The sequence below is a fragment of the Schizophyllum commune genome (genome assembly GCF_000143185.2).
Source record: "Schizophyllum commune H4-8 unplaced genomic scaffold SCHCOscaffold_2, whole genome shotgun sequence".
Taxonomy (NCBI): domain Eukaryota; kingdom Fungi; phylum Basidiomycota; class Agaricomycetes; order Agaricales; family Schizophyllaceae; genus Schizophyllum; species Schizophyllum commune.
Genome location: NW_026089539.1, coordinates 1,351,257 through 1,366,730, shown reverse-complemented (window position 1 = coordinate 1,366,730; position 15,474 = coordinate 1,351,257). Strand labels below are relative to the sequence as shown.

Genomic DNA, 15,474 nt, shown 5'->3' with positions numbered 1-15,474 from the left:
GCAAATTTGATCGCCATCGCAGAAAGTTGGACTTCGAGGCGTAGACACGGCACCGACGTTCCCCCTTGCCCCCATATCTACGTATACACGATGTCGAAGAGAACAGCAACGACAGAGACGCTCAGTGAGGGGCAGCCGTACGCGAAGGCCTCAGGGAGTGGGCCGAGGCGGTCGATGGGGACGACTGATGAGATGGGGGAGTTTGAGGATCAGTGGGAAGATGAGATCGAGAGCGACGAGGAGGTGCATGATGCGGGGGAGGACCAGGAAGATGGTGCGTACTCACTATAGGGGATACTTCTACCCATCTCATGTGCTGGCAGGCATGGACGTCGATGGTGCCGCTGAGGACGAAGAAGCACCAGCACCTGCGCGCACCGCGTACATTCCTGGATCGCACACCCTCGGCGCGGACGAGATCCTCGAACCAGACGACTCCGTATATATTATGCGCCATACCATGCACGTCATGTGGCCATGTCTCTCCTTCGACGTCCTGCGCGATAACCTAGGGGACGGACGCCAGCGCTTCCCCGCCACCGCGTATATCGCCGCCGGTACACAGGCCGATACGGCGAAGAACAATGAGCTGCTCGTCTACAAAATGTCCTCATTGCATAAGACACAGCGCGATGCGGGTGAGTCTTGAGTTCCACTGGTAGTATCTCCATATTAATCACGCTCTCCAGACGATTCCGACAACGATGATGACGACGAGGACGAAGAGTCCCTCGATGAAGATGCCGTCCTCGAATACCGCTCCGTCCCCCACCTCGGCGGAATCAATCGCGTCCGCGCCCAACCCCTGCCCGCCGGCACCGGCCTCCCCCCACCCTCCTCACCCTACTACACCGCAACCTGGTCCGAAACCGGCAAGGTCCACATCTGGGACGTCCGCCCCCTCATCGAATCTCTCGACGTGCCAGGGTACACCTACGACAAATCGCGCACCCACACGCCCGCCTTTACCCTCAACTCGCACGGCCGCGCCGAGGGCTTCGCGATGGACTGGGCCGCGTCTGGCCCGGGGGCATTGCGGTTGTTGACGGGTGATGTGCATGCGAAGATCTACCTGACGACGACGTCGCAGTCGGGCTTTACGCCGCTCGGGCAGCCCTTCGCGTCGCACACGTCGAGCGTGGAGGATTTGCAATGGTCGCCATCTGAACCGACGGTGTTTGCGTCGTGTTCAGCTGATGCGAGCATCCGCTTGTGGGATGTGCGCGCGAAGGGGCGGAAGAGCGTCGCGGCTTTGACGGATGCGCACGAGAGCGACGTGAATGTGATTAGCTGGAATAAATCGTCGAGCTATCTCCTCGTATCCGGCGGTGACGATGGCGCGCTTCGTGTCTGGGACTTGCGAAGTGTCAAGCAAACCGGGTACGTCCGTCCCTCGAAGCCTACCTTCACCCCTACTCACCTTTCTTGACTCAGCCCGCAACCCACCCCCGTCGCCGCCTTCAACTGGCACAAAGCCCCCGTTACCTCCGTCGAATGGCACCCCACCGAGGATTCCGTCTTCGCCGCCTCCGGCGCCGATGACCAGACCACCCTCTGGGACCTCGCCGTCGAGCAGGACGAGGAAGAGCTCGGCGGCGCGGACATGGCCGAGGGCGACGTGCCCCCGCAGCTCCTCTTCGTCCACCAGGGCCAGAAGGACGTGAAGGAGGTGCATTGGCACCCGCAGATCCCGGGCGCCGTCATCACTACCGCGTTCGACTCGTTCAACGTGTTCAAAACTATCTCTGTGTAGAGTTCTCTTGTATACCTGCTAGCTATCGCGCTGTATTTTCTATCGACATATGTTGTTTGTGGCACAAGAATTTGTGGCACCAGGCTTTCGCCCACTGCATTCCGCCGCCCTGAAAGTAATTGTGAGCACACGCCAGGCTCGGGCGGAACTGCGCCAAGCCCTGCCCTGCCCTGCCTCGTAGCGGATGCATTTATTTTCGAGGAAGGTAAAGCCTCGTGGTGGCCCTTGATCCGAATTTGGGCAATTCCATCAAGCCACTGTTTGGTCGTGTGTTGACGCTCTTTGATTCTCATCTCTTCGTTCATTGCGATTCACGCCATCGCCTCCTGCTCCTGATCCTGAGAGGAATGCCTCAGTGACATTCTGCATGGGCGGCCCAGAGTAACTCCAGGCCTTCGGCGAGCGATTATCCCACCTCTCAATTGCAGAGAAAAGACTGAGACGGATGTCCCCTGGCCGGGGGCCGTGAATATCCGTTTCAAGTGGGCCAACGAGAACGAACATCGACAACGGATATGTGCAGGTTGGTGCACGCAACCTGCATATGACATCGTAGTCGTTGATGATCTCAATTGCAACTGACTGTGCAATTTTCGCTTTCGAAGCAGGTGTAGGAAACTCGCCAACTCGGCCTAACGAAAGCAACGCTCGCAGTGACGCCAGGAGCCGCCGACGTGCGCCACCACCATCCCCCGCGCCAATCAACGTTGACGAGTACACCAGTCACCTCGCCGTCGAGCGCCGGGTACGCGACCAGGCCAGGTACGCAGCGGTCGGGATCTAATCTCGGTATCTAATCATGCACATTAATCTAATCAGATTTTGATAACCCGCAGCTTCGCCCCTGAGGTGCGCGAGATCGCAACTCCCTCGATCCGGTCGTATAAAGGTCCTGGTGGGTGCGAGTCGGCGCCGAGAGGGAATCCATCCACCTCGACCCCACTCACCTCGCTCGCACATCATGAGGTCGAACTTGCTCTCGCTCGTCCGGAGAGCACCGGCTAGCGTCGTCGAGCCGACGACCCAGGATCAGGTCGTTGGCGTGGACCCATCAGCGGACGATGTCAAGTCGGAAAAGGACCTCGAGTCGAGCAATGAGCCAGCCCACCCACCGAGTCTCCCCCACTCGGATGAGCCTCAGGCTCACGGCCTCGATGGGTTGACCGATGCGAACGCGCAGCCTGGTGTCAAGCAGGCGGCTGCCATCACCCAGGTCTGGTCGAAGACGTCCTTGATCATCGTCTACATCTTGTACGCCTTTCCCACTTATCTGTCTTCCTACGACTTACACGTCCTCGCAGCATGTTCGGCCTGTACATGGTCAACGCTTTCCAGTCGTCCATCACCTCCAATCTATCCGCTTTCGTCACGTCCGACTTCCAGTCCCACTCGCTGCTCCCCGTTATCGCCATCGTGTCTAACGTGATGAGCGCGGCTACCTACATGGTCGTGGCCAAGGTTCTCAACTTGTGGGACCGTTCAGTCGGTCTCGCCGTCATGACCATGTTCGCCACCCTGGGCTTGATCCTCTCGGCTACATGCAAGGATATCGGCACCTACTGCGCATCGCAGGTAAGCATGGTTATTGGCGATGAAACATATAGACACAGCTGACCCCACTCCAGGTGTTTTATGGCATTGGCTTCTCGGGCATGATTTTCTGCGTGGACGTGATCACTGCGGATACCTCGTCGCTCAAGTCTCGAGGGTTGGCCTACGCCTTCACCTCCTCCCCGTACATCATCACGGCATACGCTGGCTCCAAGGCGTCTGAGCACTTTGCCGAAACCAATTGGCGATGGGGCTTCGGTATCTTCGCCATCGTCCTTCCGTTTGTCGCTATGCCCCTCTTGGCCACGCTGCAGTACAACAAACACAAGGCGGCGAAGAGTGGACTCGTCGTAGAAAGGGAAAGCAGCGGTCGCACGCTCATGCAATCCATCCTTTACTATACCGTTGAGTTCGACAGTGAGTTCTGCCTCCTCCGGTTTTGTCGCCCAGTGCTTACATCGCAGTCCTCGGCATCTTCCTCATCGCCGGCGGCCTTGTCCTCTTCCTGCTCCCCTTCTCCATCATTGAGCAGTACGGCGACTCGTGGCGCTCGCCCGGCTTCATCGCCATGGTCATCATCGGCTTCTTCACCCTCGTCGCCTTCGGCTTCGTGGAGAAATATGTGGCACCGAAGCCCTTCATCCCCTGGGAGCTCCTCACGAATCGCACCGTTCTCGGCGCGTGCCTCATCGACTTCACCTACCAGATCTCGTACTACTGCTGGGACGACTACTACTCCTCCTTCCTCATGATCGTCTTCGACACCTCCGTCGCTGAGGCCGGCTACATCGCCTCCATCTTCGACGTCGTCAACGGCGTGTGGCTCATCGGCGTCGGGCTGCTCATCCGGCGCACGGGGCGCTTCAGGTGGCTGCTGATGTGGAGCGTGCCGCTGTTTATGCTGTTCCAGGGCTTGATGATATATTTCCGGAGGCCGGGGATGAGCATCGGGTATATCGTGATGTGCCAGGTGTTCATGGCTATCGGCGGCGGCGCGATTATCATCTGCGAGCAGGTCGCAGTGCTCGCGGCCTCGACGCAGAACAACAACGCCGCCATGCTCGCGCTGCTCGGTCTGTTTGGCTACGTGGGCGGCGCGGTAGGTAGCGCCGTGTCCGGCGCAATCTGGACCAACACCCTCCCTGGCGCGCTCCAAAAGTACCTCCCCGAGGACGCGTTGGCGGACTGGGAGAACATCTACAACGACATCGACGTCCAACTTAGCTACCCCGTCGGCGACCCTGTGCGCACTGCTATCCAAGCAGCGTACGGTGATGCACAGAGCCGTATGCTGATCGCGGGTACCTCGATCATGGCGCTCGCGCTGGGCTTCGTGTTCTTGATCAAGAACATCAAGTTGTCCGACCTCGAGCAGGTTAAGGGTGTGCTTTTCTAGATATTGGGCATGGGTTTTAGGTGGTCCCTTCATGGCATAATGTATCGTAGATTTCTCATGTATTCCTGACTCTCTCGCGGTGTATATTCACGCGGGGACTTGGCAACAATTCCCGCTACCATTCCCGCTACCATTTATGGTAGTGGGTTTTGGGGACGGAACGCAAAACCGCTCTTAGCCGAGACTGACGGATTTTGAGGACTGTCACGTGCACATCACATGTCGGGGCCTTCAAAGGTCTCGACCACTCGGCATCTGCCGTAGTAGTCAGCTTTCCCCCTTCCTCGGCGCCATCCCGCGTCAACCCCGTGTCAAACCTTCAGCGTGGCGCGAGCAATGACTAGCGGTCTCTGGTGGTATCTTTCTAGCAACATGTCAGAACTCTCGTCGTCTCAAGGGATGTTCAGTGCGGCATCGAAGGGCCGATGGGTGCAGAGCTTTTCCATCGCTCTGGCTTCCTCGGATTGCCCATTACTCACTAGCAAGCAGCAGTGAGAAAAGCTATGCTGAACTCTGCGCATTTTTGGGCAAGGGCACGCAAGGGGCAGCAGCTCTGTTGTGTGGATGGGGAGGGAGCGATGCTGGCGCGGTCATGGGCCGGAGAGGTCCAGTGTACGACCTTGGGCCCTTCGCTTGTCAGCCGGGTCTAAAGTACGTGTGAAGCACGATATCCTGCCAGTGGCGAGGATGCCTTTTGCTTCGTTGCCTGGTTTCAGTATTCACTTGCCTGAACTTGCAATGCATACATCTTCGAAAGTAGATAGGGCATATCTGAAGCCATAACGAAGTCCTCAACGGTCTCAATGGTAGCGGGCTTTGCCGTGAAACGGCTTTTCGAGTTATTTATGGTAGTGGGTTTTGGGGACGGAACGCAAAACCGCTCTTGGCGGAGACTGACGGATTCTGAGGACGGTCACGTGCAATGCACATGTTGGGCCTTCGAAGGTCTCGATCATTCGGCATCCGCCGTATACGGCTTCTCTCTTGCGCTCACTTCTTCGCCGCCATCTGGCGTCGATACCGTGTCTGACTTTCAGCGCCGCGAGAAAAATGGCTACTGACCTCTGGCGGCACTGTATAGCAGCAGCTCAGAAGTCTCGTCATCTCGTGGGATGTTCAGTGCAGCGTCGATGGGCTGCTGGGCACAGAGCTATACCAACGTTCTGGCTCCCTCAAATTGCCCGATTCTACTGAATGGCGGCGGCGAGAACAATCATGTGAAGCTCTGCGCATGGCTGAACAAGGGCACGCGACGGGCAGCTGCTTCATGGTATGGATGGTACTGGTGAGGGAGCGATGCTGGCCTGGTCACGAGCCGGAGGGCTCTTGTGTACGACCCCTTTGCTTGTCCGTGAGCTCAAAAGTGCGCGGGAAGCACAATTTACTGGCGAGGGCATTTTTCGCCCGCTCCGTTGCCTGTCATTGCCTACTCGTCTGGACTTGCGATGCAAAGGTTTTGAGAAATTGAGTAGAGCAGAACTAAAGCCATGTCGAAGTCCTGAATGGTAGCGGGCTCTGCCGTGAAACGGCCTTTCGAGTTATTGTCGCGGGATGAGTTCAGAGACGCTGCAGACCTCAAGTCCAGCCTGCCAATGGGAGGGTTTAGTCACGCGACAGTCACGAAGTTCAACTTTCGGAATTTGCCGTGGCCTTGGACCAGTAACTTTCGTCCACGAACCCACTGATGTAGCCGTGTCTATCTCCCGTCCTTTCAGCAGAGGTCCGGGACGAAGAGTTAGGTCGGCATTACGATGCCTGCCTTTCCCTTTAGCCATGATGTACATCGCTCTGCATTCCCAGCAAATCAGAAAGGGTACTTGAAGATGCACAGCTGTGTACTCTATAAGAAGAATGCCGCAGTCGTTGAGCTCTAGATGACCTTGATAGCTATCCGATACATGGCCGTCCTAGTAAGTCCTCTAGTAGAATCCAGAGTTGTTATTCGCCTTCGGCGCGCGAATCTATAGCCACAGTCAGATAGGTCGCACGCCCGATAGCACAAAAACATACCTTGGTGATGTTCTTATGGATAAGATCGGTCATGACCGCATAAAGATCGCGAACGTCAGTCAGGTTCTCCCTCGCTACGCGCACATGCTTCTCGTCGTGCTCGCGGAGGGCCATCTGAGCGAGGTGTGAGCATACTTCAAGATGCAGGATGATAGCGTACCGTGTAGTCCTCGATATTCGGGTACTTGATGAGCTTGGAGCAGATCTTCGCCCGTTCGAGATGGTGCTGGCGAGCGAGGTCGCGGAGGTTGTACGCGCTCTGGTGCACGCGGTCGAGCTCGTTGAGCACCTCTGTCCAATGATCAGTAACAAGGAATCCAACGGCTGAGAAGGCAGTCACCTGTCTGGATCTCGACGCCTGATGGAAAGTGTTAGCGCGCCACAATGTCATGGGCAACAGTCTCCTCACCAAAGTTGTCCCCACTGATCATCAAGCACATGAGTACAAGTACGGTATGCGGGAGCGGGACTTACTCTTCTATCCTGTTAGAAGTTCGTCAGCACAGATCTCCCACAGAAGAGCTGCGATAGCACATACTTGGGCATCGTCAACGTGATCCATAGCTTGACTTGTTCCTGCAGACGCATTAACCTGCAATGCCCTCCACCTCACACGAGTAGACCTACCACCAGCGTGCCAAGCTGCTCGCACTCGCGCTTGATAACATCGTGGAGGCCCAGCAGGCGCTGATTCGCGGCCACTGATTGAGGATAATACACCGTTCCCGCCGGCACGGGCACAGCGCCGTCTTCCTCACGCTTCCGCTTCTTCGCCACCCCGTCCTCCCCGGAAGGCGGGCGTACAGTGGCATCGGTACCGGTAGGCTGGGATGGGTGGAAGGGCGAGTTCACGGACGAGGCAGCCAGTACGGCATCATTGAGCTCCCTGTAGGTGGTCAGGCGTATGATGAGGGCCATCAATGGTCATACTGACAAGATCTGGGAGGTGTTGTCAGGCAGTTGGGCAAGTATGGGAGTGTTATCACGCACCTTCTCCGGGAAGACATGAAAGACGATGTGCTCGCCGGTTTCCGTGATCTTCTTGCGGAAGTCCTGGACGCGGTATGAGTCGTGATCGCCACAATCCCAGTGACGATGGGCGCACCTCGATCCTCGCAGCGGTCTTGCTATCCATGTGTTCTGCCATTGTACGAATTGTCAAGTGGAAAGTCAGGCAGAGAGTTAGGTGGCCACAGGAAAGGTATGTGGGGGCGCAAGACAAGAAAGGGTGATCGAAGAATAGACGCCCGCGCGCTTCGTTATAAGCAGACGCGTGACGTAAGTGACGCGGGACGCGTCGCGCTGTGTCGCGCCCTGGTCGAAGCATACGATTGCCACACTCAAATACCTATTGTATGTCGGTCTGGGCACGAAGAATAGGACCATCGCCACCGTAGACCTCCGATGGAGGCACTCATACAAGGAAGAATAGCTATTCTCTCGGTGGCAGTTGGCTACAGCCAGTGGTCATCGCGAATGAGATCCAGATGCTTGAAAGCATCCGACGATAGCAGAGCAGTAGATTACACTATGATACAGGAACGTCCAATACAGAATATATGTATAGTCTATGACCTCTTCAAGGTCAACTTGAGCTTCGGCCCGCCAGTCTGCGACGAAGACCCCATATCGTCGTCCACATCCATCGCACTGACTGGCGGACTGGTCGCAAGCGGCGAAGGCACAGCAGCAGGGAAGCCGAACGCAGGACCGCGGTTGAAGCCCATACCACCTGGTGGCGGAGGGCTCGTCACGCTTGCTGGTCCCGCATTGTTGCTCGCCGGCGTAGGTACAGGCATCGGCGGCGTCGCACTGTTGAACTCTGCCCACCTCGGGCACTTGCGGTTCGTTTCTGCAGACAATCATTAACACCACAATCGCTCCCTCTACCCCCAACCACTCACTCATATGCCCAATCTGCCCACAATGCCCACACCGACGCGTCGTGTCCGGCTTGATAGGCCGGTTCAGCTGCATCGGCGTGCCGCCCTCCTTCACGATCTTCGCGTTCTTCCGGTGCAGGCGCCGTTCCTGGTTCTTCTTCATGCGCGCAATCTCCTCCTCGAGACGCTTCATCGCACGCTTGTCCTTCTCGGCGTCGCCCGTCGGCGCGAGGCTGTCGGCCATCGTCGACTCTTCCTCGAGGATCTGGCGGCTGCGGATGTAGGCGCGAATGACGGCGGGATCGCGGACGATCTCCGTCTTCCAGACACCGTCGATCTAGGCGGTTGATGAGCGTCGGACTCTTGCCACCGTACTACGATACGTACCAAGCGTTTGATACGCATAACCTTCTTGACCGAGTCCGGGGCCATGCTGGCCTCCCGGTCATCCGAAGGCATAGGCGAATCCCTCATACCCTCCGGACGCTGTTGGGCGGCAGCGGCGTCGCGAGCTTTGCGAGCAAACTCGCGCTCGTCCTCCTCCGTGAGTGGCGGCTCGTCCTTCCGGCTCAACGAGTCGAACTGAGCCTTCCATATCCGCTCGACTTCGCTCTTGTATATTTGTTGCTGTTCCGCAACATTGTACCGATGCGCAGATTTGGGCCGGCTCTCTGCTTCCGCTGAGTCTTTCGTCAATACTTTTTTCTTGTTTAAGAAGGACGAGCAACTCACCAAGCTTCTCTTCATAGTTCTCCCCCGCCTTCACAAAGATATCCTTCATCGATATCCTTATGAAGTTGAACGCCTCCCCGCGCCCAGACGGATCACCCTCCCCATGCAACTTCAGCATCGCCTTCGCCTGCGTCGCCAGAATAAAGTTCTTCGTCGTGATCCACGGCGCAAGCTGCTGCTCAATGGACAAATTCGACGTGTCGTCCGAGTCCTCCGCCGTCTGCGTGTACCCGCAGTCCGCCAGATGTCGCTGCCCGACCTGCATGCTCTCCATCAGGACGACCTGCTCGGGCGTGATCATCTTCAGCATCTCCGCGTCCGAGGGGATGGTAAGGTGGTCCTTCAACCGCCAGAAGCCCTGGTGAATGCCGCGTCGGTGGTATTCCATGAACTCCTTCAGCCGCTGGCGCATCTGCAGCTCATTTTGGTCGGGGAAGTACTTCATGAGCCGGTGGATCTTTAGACGCTGCTCGTCGCTCTTGCGGAGCAGCTTGAAGGCAATGATCTGCAGGCGGTTCTTGATGGTGCTGGTGATCTTGCGGGAGTGCGGACCAGGAACTTCGGTAACCGGGTAGGTTTGCCCAGCCACGAACAAGTTCTTGATCTCCCGCAAGTAGTAGGTAACTTGACCCTTGTAGGTGTGGCTGTTGACATAGTTAGATTCTGGCAGGCGCCGGAAAGGACTCGTGCTTACCGAACGACAAGGAAGTCAGTGTTGTAAGGTTTGTGACGGAAGAGAGGAGCGCGGACGAGATTGTTGTACAGTGCGGGTATAGCTTGACCGGGGTATACGTTGCCGAACTTCATGAACGGCGAATCATCTTGGGGTTCGAGCACGAATGGTACACCCAAGTCGAACTTCAAGACTCTTCAGTAAAGGCCCACCAAAACAAAGTCAAAGAACACTCACCTTCGGCACATACTCATCCTTATCGTCCTTCTTGCGGTAGTAATTCACCAACGTGCTCCCCATACCAAAGTTGGGCACCACAGGCGGATGCTCCTCCGAGTATTCACACAGTACGAAGTTGCTCGTATCGCGCAGACTGAGGTCAGTGGTTTTGTGCAAGCCTTCGGCAACGTTGCCACCCTTGCCAAGCTTGCGACCTGCGCGGTCCTTTTTCTTCTTTGCTGTGCGCACTTTGGAGAAGGTGAGCTCGATGTTGCTGGGGAATTGCAGGGCGGGGCGGTGGAAGGAGCGAGCTTCGGCTTTGGACAGGCGCGTCTTGTACTGCAGGTGAGAGTTAGTATTGTATAGGAGCCTTCCAAGAGAATGACGTACGAAGGGCAGCTGCAACTTCTGCGCAGGGTAGGCATGCTCGACCTGGATCTGGCCGAAGGTTTGCCGCACGCGATGCCGCTCTTTCGACACCTCGTAGTACTGGTCGTTCGAGATGTTAAGCTTGTCCCGAACTTGGCTCGGATCGAGCCTGAAGCGCTTCCGTGGCCGCGTTTGCTCGACTGTCGACGAGTCAGCCCATGATACCTTGCAGAAAACTTATGCCACGCACCCTGCCTCTCCTCTGGCACAACATCGTCTTCGTGGTTGAACTCCAGTTGAGTGAAGTCGCGGAAAGGCTGGTGCGGACCCCAGATAATGCTCTGCGTCCACGCGCCAGACTCCACCTTGTCATTCAACCGCGCATTCAGACTAGTATCGGCGTGCATATCGAAGGCTTTCGAGCTGTGGGCCGTGGGGCCACTCTCTGGGTCGTATACAATCTGGTCTTCCCAGTTGGAAAGCAGTACGAGGTCGAAGGTGCGATCGTGTAGTGGGAGGTTGACGGCTGATTCAGTGCCGTCGCGTTCCTATGAGGGTGTTAGCGACGCGTAAACGCACAGGGAAGTGAGAATGGGCACCTCAAGCGCATGTCGCAAGTCCGACTCAATGCTGCCTGCAGAGACCACCTCTTCGACGCGCTTGTTCTCCACTTGTCGCTTCGTATCCCCCACGACTAGATCGAGGTAGTTCTTCGGCACCTCGCGTTTACGCGCGTATGTCAACTCAACTACGCGCTCAGTCAGCTCACCAGATCGACCTCAGTGGGACGTACACGCACCATGAAACGGCCTCCTCGCGATCCTCGACTTCCTGATCGTCTCCCCCCTAAACAGCTCCGTGAAGTCCAGCACTTTGTTCTTCTCGAACGTCGGGAACCGCTCGTACACCGTCTTCGGTCGCTCAACCAGCCGTTTAACGACCTTGACGCGCTTTTGCTTGGGCTGGGGCTCAGCAGGCGGTGCGTCTTGAATCTGCTGTATCTCCTCATCCTCGTCGTCTTCGAAAGGGCCGTAGTCATCCTCGTAGACATCGTTGTATATTTGCTCTGAGGAAAGCGCGCCTGCGCCGCCGCCGAGGCCGAGTTGGCTGGTAATTCCAGCACCTCCGGGAAGGGATAGATCACTGAGCAAGCTGTTGAGAGAGAAGCCCGCGAGAGCGGAGACCGCATCGTTCTCCTCGTTCCCCGCCATGACTGTCGACGCGAGGGATGTGATGGACGAAAGTCCAGCGCGAACGCCACATTCAGCCAGCTGACGTAACGCACGTGGTATTAAAAGCCCATTGTGACTCACAATGCCGACTCAGCGCAAGCAAGCAGGACATCGTCGCGTTGTGCACTATCTCGTACTGATCAAATATTCTGCCTTCCACAAGATGTCATTCTAACGATGTTGTACACTACGTAGCTAGATCACTGTGATTAGGGAACGTATGTCTAGGTATAGTACGGAATCCTCCTTGCTGTGATGTTCGTACACCTCCTTGGTCATTGAATGTGATACACCGACAGGTCGAAGCATCTATCTTGGCTGCAGCGACCACCGGTACAACAAGACGTTGCGTCATTAGAAAGTCTCCGCCTGCACCAAGTCGGCCGCGTTCTCGACGATGTCGTCGATATTCCACCGCTTTGAGGGCGGAATGCCATGCTTGAGATCGAGCCAGTCGCCAATCTGTGGGTCCAGTCAGCCAATAAGCCTCGCAAGGCAACCTATCGACACTGACCTGGTCGCACGCCCGCAGGACGATATCCATATCCTGCTTCGTATGCGCTGCAGACACGCAGAAGCGTACCCGCGACGTGATGAGCGGCGTCGCCGGGTACGACACCACCACTGTCAAGATTGGGGTCCGCGCGCCCCATGCATTGCGCACCGCATCGTCGCCACCAGCCTCCTGGCTCTCACCAGCTGCCGCCATGCACACCATCCGCCCGTCGATGCCCCGATTCCACCCGTCGCGCCACTGCAGCATCAATCGGTGGAACTGCACCATCTTGCCCGGGCTCCAGATGATCAGCGGCACCACGGGCGAGTCGTCGTGGCCGCAGGTGATGAAGCCGAGCGCGTTCAGGCCACGGGATAGGTAGCGCGAGTTGAATGCGAGACGCCGTAAGCGGACGTTGCCCTCCAAACCTGTTGGAAGAGGTCAACAATGTGCAAGGGTGATCGGTGACTGATACGTGCCGGTGTAGAACTTGAGCTCCGTCGACGGTGACTTGAGCGCCTCGCTACCGCGGAGCTGGGCCTCGACGGTCTCTTGCAGCCAAGGGAGCCATTGGGGCAGGTATGAAGCAGGGATGGGACCGGGATGAGCAGGAGCCTTGACCAGTTGTTGCGAGTGCTTCTTAGGCGTCTGCATATCGGGAACGACTCCCATGATGCTGGCCATGCTGGTGATGATCTGGATGAGGACGGGCGGGGTCATTGCCTCAGCGTAAACGCCGCCGTGACCGTTGACCTTGCGATGAAGATTAGAACTCAGGGGAATGTACAATGGAGAATATGCGTGCTTACCCTGAGATACTCGATAATCTGGTGGCTGCCAGCGATGTAGCCTCCGGCAGCGCCGAAGGACTTGGTAAAAGTGCCCATCAAAATGTCCACATTGGTCCCAGGAATGATCTCTGCGTTGTCGTCGTCCGCGCTGAAACCAGGCTTGGGAACGCCCCGAGGCCGTATACCGTAGTAGTCGCAGACGCCGCGGCCGTGCGGGCCGAGGGCGCCAATGGAGTGCGCTTCGTCGACGAAAAGGTAGAACTACGCGGGATCAGAATAATGACTCAACCGAACAGGGTAGTGTCTGACCTTGTATCGCGTCTTCAATGCCATGATGCCCGGGAGATCGACCATAGTACCCTCCATACTGTAAAGGCCCTCAACGATAACGAGGATCTTGCGCCAAGGCCTATGCGTCTATAGTTGTGTTGGTGGTCTTGTCTTGCATGTTGAAGACGAATTATACCATACCTTGTGCTGTCCTTGGCTGATAGCATCGCGGAGAACTCGCTCGAGCTCCTTGATGTCGTTGTGCTTGAAGAGCCTGACGTGAGCCCCAGAGAGGCGTGCGCCGAACCTGATGGTGGTTTGAGCGACCTATATTTGATACGATAGCGAGCGAACTTACCTGATGCTGGAGTGGTTGAGTTCATCAGAAATAATAAGACAGCCTTTCCCAACAAGAGCCGGGATGACCTGCATGGATGAGCTTGAATTTGACGGACGTCGAGAAGGCCTGCATACCGTAGAGTTCGTAGCGAAGCCCATGGATGAGATCAGCGAGTCCTCCGTACCGACGAAGCTGAATGATATGAGAACAGGAACGCCGACGATGCGAAGTGGCTTACTTCGCCACCAGGCGCTCGGCGGTAACATGCAGTTCACTAGAACCTCCCTCGGCGCGGGTTCCACATGTGGAAATACCGTATCTATGGAGGCCGGCCTCGACACCCTCAGCGCAGCCTCCCTGCGCCTGAGCGAAGCCAAGATAGTTGTAGGACGAGATGTTCAGGGTGCGCGTAGTCGTGCCGGTCAGAATCTGGCTCTTATTCCAGTCAGGGCTGTAGCGATCGAGGATCCGTATAGTGCGTCCAGCGACGCCAGTAGAGGGCTGGTTGAAGCATTCCAGAAGACGTCTCTTGAGCCGGCGAGTGTAGAACGAGTCGAAGTCAGCGGTCAAAGGTGCAAGCCCCTAGAGCGTTCAAGACCGTGAGATCAAACGATTTCCCGGCTGCTCGAATGGGGCGACGCACCTTGCCCTTGTCGTGCGAAACTGTCTCTTCGCTCTTGCCATACACACTCCCATACCGCATCCGATCCATCCAGTCCGCCAAGTGCCCGAGCGCGATCACGAAGATGAAGGAGATGTACGTCGACAATAGGATGTAGTACGGCGGGTCGGCGATCCCCTCAGAGGGCGGCGTGCCGCGGTAGCTGCTCTCGTAGCGCCACCGCTCGTCGTTGCAGATCCCGTACTCGGAATGGGGAGTAGCATGTGCGTCAGCCTCCTTGTCGCGCGAGAAACCAAGCGGGTCGGCGGCGGAGTCCCACTCGCTGCCATGGTCTTCGGACGCACACGACGGGGAGACGGAGGTCTTCGACGTGCTCGCGTAACTGGCGTAGGTGGACACGGACGCGACAGAGCTCGCATCCGACGACACGCTCGGCGCGCTGTGGCGCGCGCCCCCCGACTCGCGACTGGCGATCGCGCGTAGGTATTCCTGCGCGCTCGTGTGGGCGCGCTTGAACCGCGACGGGGTTGGCGTGGCGCGGGGAAGGGCCATGGGAGACGCTGGCATCGCCGTAGGTGGAGGAGAAGGACGAGGCCGAGGGAAGACGGAAGGCAGTTATGTTCAGCGATTCGTTCCCTTCCTTGAGGTTCCTTATTCACCTCCGGGCGCGCGTGCGGCGCGCGTCGGCAGCCTCGGGTTATTTATGGGCACAGGTTCAGACAGCATTCCAATTTCCCGGTTCGCGGCCGGCGAGTATTACGGTGACTCAGCCTCTCTCTTGTCTCAAGTACCACCGACATCGAACTGACATACAGACTGACGACTAGTCACCTTCTGACCCCTCGTCTCCTACACGATTACATCGCCAAGCCCGCCCTCTGGACGAATTTCTACGACACAAATGCGCCCCTCTCCGATGCTAGCCTCGGGACGGAGGAGAGACTAACGGATTTATCATGAACCACTGTCCTCCGGTCGACGGCGCACGAGCACCCGGCCGCTGCCATCTGCCTCAATTTCTGCCTGTCGCGGCACCCGACGGCGACCCTCTCTCTTGACGACGTTCATACAAATGCAACTCCTGCGGTAGGGGGTCGCGACTCGCCAGAGCAGGCGCCTGACGCCCAACCTGAGCCC

At 57.3% G+C, this 15,474-nt stretch overlaps 6 protein-coding genes across 6 annotated transcripts; 3 read left to right on the top strand and 3 right to left on the bottom strand.

The window, feature by feature from the left end:
• The first annotated feature begins 27 nt into the window (after nucleotides 1-27).
• SCHCODRAFT_02528621 (WD40 repeat-like protein) lies at nucleotides 28-1,846 on the top strand. Its single transcript, XM_003037432.3, has 4 exons — nucleotides 28-274; nucleotides 324-638; nucleotides 690-1,380; nucleotides 1,435-1,846. Exons 1-4 carry the CDS (start codon nucleotides 91-93, stop codon nucleotides 1,751-1,753), a joined length of 1,509 nt encoding a protein of 502 aa, XP_003037478.1. The 5' UTR covers nucleotides 28-90; the 3' UTR covers nucleotides 1,754-1,846.
• Nucleotides 1,847-2,714: 868 nt separating this feature from the next.
• Nucleotides 2,715-4,700, top strand: SCHCODRAFT_02489893 (MFS general substrate transporter; the record flags this gene model as incomplete). The annotated part of the gene is made up of 4 exons (XM_003037433.1): nucleotides 2,715-3,004; nucleotides 3,055-3,325; nucleotides 3,379-3,721; nucleotides 3,769-4,700. 4 exons carry the CDS (start codon nucleotides 2,715-2,717, stop codon nucleotides 4,698-4,700), a joined length of 1,836 nt encoding a protein of 611 aa, XP_003037479.1.
• Nucleotides 4,701-5,735: 1,035 nt separating this feature from the next.
• On the top strand, nucleotides 5,736-6,175 carry SCHCODRAFT_02610406 (uncharacterized protein; the record flags this gene model as incomplete). The annotated part of the gene is made up of 3 exons (XM_050344423.1): nucleotides 5,736-5,794; nucleotides 5,961-6,047; nucleotides 6,076-6,175. Coding segments are annotated over 2 exons (180 nt in total), but the record flags the coding sequence as incomplete, so codon positions are not given.
• Nucleotides 6,176-6,474: 299 nt separating this feature from the next.
• Nucleotides 6,475-7,927, bottom strand: SCHCODRAFT_02610404 (proteasome activator pa28, REG alpha/beta subunit). Its single transcript, XM_003038759.3, has 11 exons — nucleotides 7,816-7,927; nucleotides 7,701-7,763; nucleotides 7,645-7,649; nucleotides 7,338-7,596; nucleotides 7,249-7,286; nucleotides 7,185-7,193; nucleotides 7,120-7,133; nucleotides 7,051-7,068; nucleotides 6,871-7,001; nucleotides 6,711-6,824; nucleotides 6,475-6,661 (listed from the first exon to the last, which is right to left on the bottom strand). Exons 1-11 carry the CDS (start codon nucleotides 7,855-7,857, stop codon nucleotides 6,620-6,622), a joined length of 735 nt encoding a protein of 244 aa, XP_003038805.1. The 5' UTR covers nucleotides 7,858-7,927; the 3' UTR covers nucleotides 6,475-6,619.
• Nucleotides 7,928-8,128: 201 nt separating this feature from the next.
• Nucleotides 8,129-11,819, bottom strand: SCHCODRAFT_02610400 (uncharacterized protein). Its single transcript, XM_003038760.3, has 10 exons — nucleotides 11,386-11,819; nucleotides 11,186-11,334; nucleotides 10,837-11,134; nucleotides 10,608-10,786; nucleotides 10,236-10,556; nucleotides 10,020-10,183; nucleotides 9,326-9,969; nucleotides 8,981-9,273; nucleotides 8,615-8,930; nucleotides 8,129-8,562 (listed from the first exon to the last, which is right to left on the bottom strand). The coding sequence occupies exons 1-10, from the start codon at nucleotides 11,795-11,797 to the stop codon at nucleotides 8,279-8,281; spliced, it is 3,060 nt and encodes a 1,019-aa protein (XP_003038806.1). The 5' UTR covers nucleotides 11,798-11,819; the 3' UTR covers nucleotides 8,129-8,278.
• A 148-nt stretch (nucleotides 11,820-11,967) lies between these two features.
• On the bottom strand, nucleotides 11,968-15,131 carry SCHCODRAFT_02610398 (PLP-dependent transferase). The gene is made up of 10 exons (XM_050344422.1): nucleotides 14,359-15,131; nucleotides 13,954-14,297; nucleotides 13,850-13,907; nucleotides 13,734-13,801; nucleotides 13,577-13,682; nucleotides 13,415-13,522; nucleotides 13,124-13,366; nucleotides 12,794-13,067; nucleotides 12,333-12,742; nucleotides 11,968-12,280 (listed from the first exon to the last, which is right to left on the bottom strand). Exons 1-10 carry the CDS (start codon nucleotides 14,887-14,889, stop codon nucleotides 12,173-12,175), a joined length of 2,250 nt encoding a protein of 749 aa, XP_050202155.1. The 5' UTR covers nucleotides 14,890-15,131; the 3' UTR covers nucleotides 11,968-12,172.
• Nucleotides 15,132-15,474: the final 343 nt, after the last annotated feature.